Source organism: Crocodylus porosus, unplaced genomic scaffold (genome assembly GCF_001723895.1).
Source record: "Crocodylus porosus isolate Cpor-Errol unplaced genomic scaffold, CroPor_comp1, whole genome shotgun sequence".
NCBI classification, from domain to species: domain Eukaryota; kingdom Metazoa; phylum Chordata; order Crocodylia; family Crocodylidae; genus Crocodylus; species Crocodylus porosus.
Genome location: NW_017728949.1, coordinates 29379930 through 29388077, shown reverse-complemented (window position 1 = coordinate 29388077; position 8148 = coordinate 29379930). Strand labels below are relative to the sequence as shown.

At 43.4% G+C, this 8148-nt stretch overlaps 1 protein-coding gene across 5 annotated transcripts in view; it reads right to left on the bottom strand.

The window, feature by feature from the left end:
• OSGEPL1 (O-sialoglycoprotein endopeptidase like 1) overlaps positions 1 to 8148 on the bottom strand; it is a 17132-nt gene that overhangs the window by 8508 nt on the left and 476 nt on the right. For 2 of the 5 annotated variants that reach the window (XM_019554003.1, XM_019554002.1), the window contains exons 2-5: positions 6703 to 6778; positions 6258 to 6344; positions 4540 to 4790; positions 431 to 818 (exon numbers count right to left, since the gene is read on the bottom strand). In XM_019554003.1, the coding sequence (XP_019409548.1) occupies positions 431 to 818; positions 4540 to 4790; positions 6258 to 6272 (654 nt within the window). In that variant the 5' untranslated portion in view covers positions 6273 to 6344; positions 6703 to 6778. The remainder of the gene's footprint in view (positions 1 to 430; positions 819 to 4539; positions 4791 to 6257; positions 6345 to 6702; positions 6779 to 8148) is intronic. The other 3 variants (XM_019554005.1, XM_019554004.1, XM_019554006.1) reach the window with 2 other exon arrangements.

Here is an 8148-nt window from a genome sequence, read left to right as displayed (position 1 = left end):
CTTACAGACCTTTCCCTCACAGACATATTGACTAACCTGTTCCAGCCTATGCAGTCACAATCAGATCCCTCCTTTAATAATACCTATTTTATAAGCAGGTAATAGTTAAATAAATTACAACAAAATAATTTAAGGTAGCATCTGATGATCTTAACAAAAACGTGTAACTAATAATACAGAAATTAAGACCAAGATTCACAGGTGACTAACCCTAAATAGTGTACTCTAGTAACAAGATATTTTATTCAGAAAGAATAAGTTACTTTAAAACTTAAGGAAATTCTTACTCAAGACCATTCCAGAATTATCATTTCCTAAAGAAAATAGTTTACCCATGCTAAAATAGAAAACAGAGAAATTATGATGCAAATAAATACAACAATCACTAATATTCTGAATAGGACACTTAAGGGAATACATATGGAATTACCTTGTCAAGCATGTCACCTGGTGCTATATCCAGCGACTGTCCAAGCACAAGGAAATCTGAAACTCCTTGTGCTACTGCCAGGATACAGTGACCTCCAGAGATTAAAAGAACTAAGAAAGGAAATTCCACTTGATTTGTCAGCCTAACTGTAAGTGCATGTGCCTCCATATGATGGATGGGGATGAAAGGCTTCTTATATTGTTTCACCAATCTTAAACTATATTCTAATCCCACTCCAAGGCTTAAAGGAAGTCCAGGTTTTACTGTAGTTGCAATTGCAGAGAGATCATTTGGAGAGATTCCGCTGGTATCAAGTGCTTCTTTTACGATTTTTTCAATATTTTCTTTGTGAAGCTCTTGTGCCATTGGGGGAACTATTCCGCCACTTCTATTAAGCAAAGGAGAGTTATGACATGTTCATATATTGTGACGGAATCATAGAACTGACAGAAAAGATCTTTAAACTTTGCTAGAACTGACTGTTCCCTGTTGTTTTGTCTGCTCCTACTTAAAATTACCCATATAGTGAGGAGCTCCTTATTTGCACTGGGAGTCAAAAACATCCTGTTATTCTTTGGTTAATGTCCCATTTGAGTTTGAGCTGTATCATGCCAATTAACAGGACTTAGTACTCTGAATCAACAACTCCTTTCTGTCAAATCAGTAACTCAGCAGCTAATTACCATTTTCTAGTGTACGTACGTTCTTCAGAATTTCTCCAAATTTGATAAATTAGGTTATATTTCAATGAGGAAGAAACTGCAGCTGGATAGAACAAGGAGGAGGAAGCTTTGTGAGTTCATGATGTTTCTATTTGTACCATTTGCTCACATCAGAATAGGAAAAAACACAGTCCACAGCACGCAAATAAAAAGCTTTGTGTGTACGAAGTACTCATTTCATCATGTGCTCTCTATCAGCCCCTCTACCTGTCACACTTAAGGCATGATTAACCAGCTAATCATGCCTTAAGTTGTGACCTAGGTACATGTTTAATCAACTAATAGTATAATCAAACAAGCAATAGGCTACAAAGTTATTCCACAAAAAATGAGCAATAAACTTTGTAGCTTGTTCTAATCACACCATTAATTGAAAATGTAGCTAAATGTTCCCCTGTGGTTGGGAGCCCCATCAATCAAGGAACTCCCAACCAAGGCTCACAATGCTGGCAATGTTGTCACCTGTAGGCCTTGCAGTAGAGACAGAGCTGCTGCCTCTGCGAGCCTTGTGAGTTGCAGGGCTCACAACAGTGGCAGCATTCCCTGTGTTGCCCCTGCTGCAAGCCAAAGTGGGCTATGGGGCTTGCAGCAGGGAGAACACTGCTTCTGCTGTAAGCTTTATGTCCTGCTGTGAGGTTGCAGCAGAGGCAGTGGGGAAAATGCTGCCACCACTGTGAACTTCTTGAAGTGTGGAGCCTGCAGCAGTGGCAGTGTTTCCTTCGCTGTCCCCACTGTGAGCCTTGCAGCTGACATGGGCTATGGGGCTCACAGAGAGAATGCTGACACTGTTGTGAGCCTCCTGAGGTGCAGGGCTTGCAATGGTGGAAGTGTACTCTGCACTACACCTGCTGCAAACCCTGCAGTAACTGTGGGCTCTGGGGCTCACAGCAGGGGCAGTGCAGGGAATGCTGCTGCCACTGAGAGCCCCACCCTTTGTGAGTGGCAACCAGCATTCTCCCCACTGTACCTGCTGCAAGCCCTGCAGCTGACAAGGCTCACAGCGGGGGCAGCGTTCCCAGCACTTGCCCAGTTGTGAGCCCTACAGCCCATGGTGGCTGCAGCGCTCACAGCAGGGGCAGTTCAGGGAATACCGCTCCAACTGCAAGCACTGCCAAGCCCCAAGAGCTGCGGGGCTCGTAACTGAGGGAGCTAGTGCAGGGGGAATCACCAGTGATACAGTGCAATGGGATTTAATTCATGATCCCACAATCACATCTCCTGCCACACACGTGTAGCATGGCAGGTGCAACTGTGTAAATCAGTGGTGTAGGTTGTAGCCGTGTTGGTGTAAGGACATAGGCAGACAAGGTTCTCTTGATGAATCTGATATCTTTTTTTAGATCAACTTAAATAGTTGGAAAAAAAAATTTGCAAGCTTTCAGATTTAAAAACTCTTCATCAAGCTAAGGAAGCCTAACTGCAGTTGGTGTATCCTCTTCCTGGATGGAATGAATATTTACCAGCCCAGATTCTAGCTTCTTTTTCATGCAACAGAGGCAGTCAGTGAAGATGTGAATAGAGGACCCTAACTGACGAAATATCAGGTTTTGTCGAATCATTCCTAAAACCTCGTCACCCAAAAAGTAAGTTTTGTCCAAGAAAATACAGACTTTCTACAAAAACTTAAAACTATAGGCCACCTTCCCAGCAACACCCTCCTAGCCACCATGGATGTTACCAGCTTCTTTACCAACATCCCACACCAGCATGGCATCCAAGCCTGCCTTACATATCTACAAGAGCAAGATTACAACTTAGAGTATAGACCCAAATATATTACTGACCTTACACACTTCATCCTCACACACAACAATTTCACTTCATAGTAGTTTCATACTAGCTAGGGTCAGGAGGGACCTGAACAGATCATCTAGCCTGACCCCCTGCCACAGGCAGGAATGAATGCTGGGTTCACAAGACCCCAGACAGGTGATCTTCCAACCTCCTCTTGAATTTGCCCAAGGTAGGAGCGAAGACCACTTCTGTGGGAAGTTGGTTTCAGATTTTGGCCGCCCTAACTGTAAAAAATTGTTTTCTGATCTCTAACCTAAACCTGTTTTCCATCAGCTTATTAGCATTGCTCCTTGTCACCCCAGGTGGTGCTGGGGAGAAAAGGGCTCTAGAGACCTATTTGCTGTTGATCTCCCCTGATGAGTTTGTAGGCAGCCACCAGGTCATCCCTCAACCTCCTCTTGCCAAGGCTGAACAGGTTCAGGGCCCTCAGCCTCTCCTCACAGGGCCTGTCCTGCTGCCCTCTCACCAAGCGGGTGGCCCTCCTCTGAACCCTCTCCAGGCTGGCCATGTCCCTTTTGAAGTGTGGCGCCAAGTACTGGACGCAGTACTCCAACTGCAGCCTGACCAGAGTCGCACAGAGGGGGAGTATCACCTCTCTAGATTGGCTTGAGATGCACCTTTGGATGCATGACAAGGTATGGCTGGCCTTGCTGGCTGCAGTCTGGCATTGGCAGCTCATTGTTCATCTTGGAGTCAATAATGACTCCAAGATCCCGTTCCGCCTCTGTGCTTTCAAGAGGGGAACTCCCCAGCCTGTATGTATGCTGTGGATTCCTCCTCCAAAGGTGCAGCACCCTGCATTTATCTACGTTGAATCTCATCCTATTCTCATCTGCCCACTTTTGTAGTCTGTCTAAATACATTTGCAGCCTTGCTCTCGCTTCAAGTGTGTCCACCTCACCCCACATCTTAGTGTAATCAGCAAACTTGGATGAGGGGGTGGAAAGCATGCTGTCCAAGTTGCTGATGATACTTTTACCCCGATACTTTTAATAACCAACACTTCCTCCAGACCACGGATACAGCTATGGGCACCAAAATGGCCCCACAGTATGCTGACCTTTTTATGAACCACCTGGAAAAAGAATTCCTCAAGGACTGAACCATCAAACCCTTAAGATATAGCAATGACATCTTCATCATTTCTCCCCCTACCCCCAGTCTGTCTGTCACCCACTGACTCCTCAGTTTACATCTTCACTGACTGCCTATCTTGCATGCATACCAGCCCAGCCTCTGGCTTCTTTGCTATTTGTTACGTCTAGGAAGAACACAGAACAACTGCAGAGGCTTCCTCAGCCTGATGAAGGGTTTTTAAATCTGAAAGCTTGGTAAGAAATTTTTTTCCAACTATTTAAGTTGGTCTAATAAAAGATATCAGATTCACCCAAAGAACCTTGTCTGCCTGTGTAAATCATGCATTAGATCCCACTGCACCTTTGCTTGCATGTATAGAGGGGCCCTAATAGATATACATAGTATTTTAAGAAGAGACATTCTGCCTACAATATGATAAATACAAACAACAAAATCAGTAGTATTTAATCACAATTACACTTAAAAAACAAAGCATGCATGGAAGTTTTTACCTACTTCAAATGGACTTCAACTTGAGAATGCAGAGCTTCTCCTAAAATGTTGCCACTATCATCCAGAACTGCAGCTCCTGTATCATCACAACTTGTTTCTATTCCCAGAACTAATTTACGAGCAGAATGGTTTGCAGACTGAGAAAAAAAACTTCTTAAACACACAGCTTGACCATGTCTAACTGATTTTGAAATACCTCTGATTATGCTGTCCACAGCTAAAATCTTCTGCACATAGGCATGCCTAGAAAGGAGCTGTACAGAAACCATCCTCAGATTTCAGATTCTGTAGAAGTCATTTATGCACGTTAAGTCACATTAGTGACAAATGTCTTTAAAAGCACTGGCCAAATTGATTCAGATTACTCATTTGATTATATTCAAGTGAAATGACAATGTCCTAACAGCCAAATGAAATTCAAATATTAGTCATTCTTATTATACCCCAGTACTTATACCAAACTGTGCCTAACAGATACCCAAATATCCTTCTTCACATTAAGTAGAGGTTCTACCAGACAAAACTGCAAGTTCTCATGATTCAATCTAGATCATGGGTGCTCAACCCCCACCCCTCAGGGCCATGAATCCTAAGGGGGTTGGGCAGCACAGAGCCTTGTGCCACCTCTGCTAGCTCGGTTCAGGCCCTGGGGCCCCACGCCACCCCTCAGCCAGCATGGGGCTCTGGAGCCCAGTCATTCAGACTGGCACTGTGTCATTCATCTGGCCTTCAGGGCCTGACACATGATCATCGCTGATCTAATTCTCTTTCCACTGACCCACATTTTGCAGTACTTCGATTTATACATTATTTACAGTGATAGTGTAACTCCTGGGGCAAATCAAACCATCTTTATTCCTCCAAAACTCATTTATGATGGCACATTTCCATTTTTCCTACTCTTACTAATCCAACCACCTAATGTATGTTTGCTTGAACTTTCTAAAGACATTTATTACTGAACTGAGAACAAACATGCCAAATTTCACCCTTAACTACTTGTTCTGCTAACTCTAAAAACGACCCATTTAAAGAACTCATAACAGCCTGACCTAAGATATGAGGAAAGATACTTGCATTTATTAAACTGTTCAAATGCTGTCCCCTCTTATTCTAAGCAAAACCATGTACTTTGGGAGCTCTTTAAATAAACTGTCTAAAACAAGTATGCAAAACAATAATGATTTAATTTCTATGTTTTAGTTGCATTACAGGGCAAACAATTTGCATGGTAAGTTACAGTAACTGTCTATCCAAACATATTCCTTTGTGTGGGAGCTGAAATCAAAACTCCTCTTCCTATATGTCTATACTAAGTTCACTGGGGAAGGAGACATTGCTACAATATTCTCGGCAATTTAAAAAATAGTTTATTTTCCTCACTTGTTTTAAAAATAGCTTATTTCAAAGCTAGAAACTAATGTGTTTTTTTCCCGCTTTTGCTTCTTCTTTGTGCATGCATATCCATTCCTTAGGGAAGGATTTTCAGAAATGCTTTTGTATTTTTCACTGCATAAAGAATTAAAATGACATTGGTCAAATTTTAGGTCAAACTAAAAGAGGCTTCTGAAAAATCTTACCTTTAAAGCTTGGAAACTAACCTGAAAGTTATGTTTCATTCTTTTTTTACCATTACAAACTACTGGGTTTCTTGTGGATTTCTTAATAAAAAAGGAAACATGCTTTCTTAACATTCAATGCATTTACAGAAGAGCTTTTACCTGCACCAAAAACATGTTTTACAATTGCTTCTGTTCACTGGTGGCAACTGCTAGCTATCCCATGTAGATAAAATATTTTGTACCCTCCTGAAAGACAGACAAAACAAAATGTAAATCTTTCAAAACTCTGCAGTGCATGAGAAAGACAAATATGTGCCTGGTTACCTAAACTGTATGAGCAGTACCTTTATGGATTATATTCTTCAATTTTCCATTTTTTGGAAAGAAACAAATATGTCATAGTCATTTCCACTTCAAATAGTTTTCAAGCTTTCAGAAAAGTAGTTCTCCAGACAAAGGAGGATTAAATCATATTAGTAAAGCGATTATAATAAGGTAAACAAAGCTGAATACATGTGTATGTGCTTTATTTAAAAGTCTCATCACAAACAACAATGAAATCATTTAAACGTGCCTAATCTATTAAAATATATTCACAAATTACCATGCAGATGGTGCAAGGCTCCTGCTTCAAATGCAGCACTAAGATGCTGCTTATGGCACTTGACTCCACCCTGCCCCTATAGCAAAGTAAGATGAGATGGGTGTTCCCACATTAAAATAATAATTGCATATCTTCATGTGTAGATCTCTGGTTGCCATCTTGGTTTAGCAATATGAAACTTGAGAGACAGCTCAAATGACTTGGCCAACATCACAGGACTCGTGACGGAACCAGGGACAGCACCCAGATTTATCCAGGCAAAATGCCATGTAGTGGTTCTCAACCTTTTTACCCTGAAGTCCCTCCCGGAAAACGCCAGCTCTTAGTTTTCACTTGTTTTTTGCCTGTGGAAAAATTAGAGCAGCTCTTTTGCTGCAAAGAACTCAGACAGAGCACAGCGTTTCTCACTCTGGACTCCTGGATGAAGTCTCTGGTTTATTTCTTAATCCTGCGTGGGTGCTTGCATGCCCACTGCGCAGTAGGGGTGTATGAAGTGGGCCTTATTTGATTTGAATTTGCCCAAATCAGGGACAGTGATCGGATTAGTTGATTCAGATCACCATCCCCGATTTGATTCGGCCGAATCTGAAGAGTTGATGCTGATTTGGAGAATCAGTGATTTGGACACAGACACAACTTTAAAAGTTTTTTCTAAATAACTTGAGGTAGCAGGCATGGCTTGTGATCACTGCACTGCTAAGCCATATGAGGTCTCCCACAGAAGTGGGGGGGGGGGCCTCCATGTGCTCAGTGGTGAACCTGGAAGTGGACCGGAAGTACCAGTCTACTTCCAGGTGGGCTGGGGAGTGTGCTGGGGGTCCTCCACACCACACCTCCCCAGCTCGGCAATTGGCCACAGGGAGACCCCAGGTCCACCCCCAACCCCAGACCCAGGAGGCACCAGTCGCTGAACCAGGGCAGGAGTGCAGGATGCCCACCCATGTGCTCCCCGGCAGACCTGGAAGTGGACTGCAAGTGCTTCTGGTCCTCTTCTGGGTCTGCTGCTGAGCACGCTGGGGAGCCCCCTGCGCTTCTGTGGGACACTATATGCACCCCAGCACTGCAGTGTTCACAAGCCCCTGCTACGGACAGGTATGGAGAAAAAACATTAAAACTGTCTCTATCTCCAAATCTCTCCAAATTGATTTGGAGAATTCCAATTTGATTTGGAAAGATTAAAGGGTCCTCTGATTCAAGTCAGAGATTTGGCCACCTAACTTGGCCAAATCTCTGCTGAAGCAAGTCAGGGTCCTAAGCTTCACACAGCCCTACTGTGCAGCACCCCACGAAGGAGCGCATGGCACCCACAGCCGGGTCCCATCGGACCTGGGTGAGAACCACTGCCTGTCCCTGCCCAGAAAAGCAGTCATTCCCACTCGACACCTGGACGGGGAAACTCCCTGTAGGGCAGGAGGGGCAGAAAGAGGGAAAGAAAACCAGCCGCAT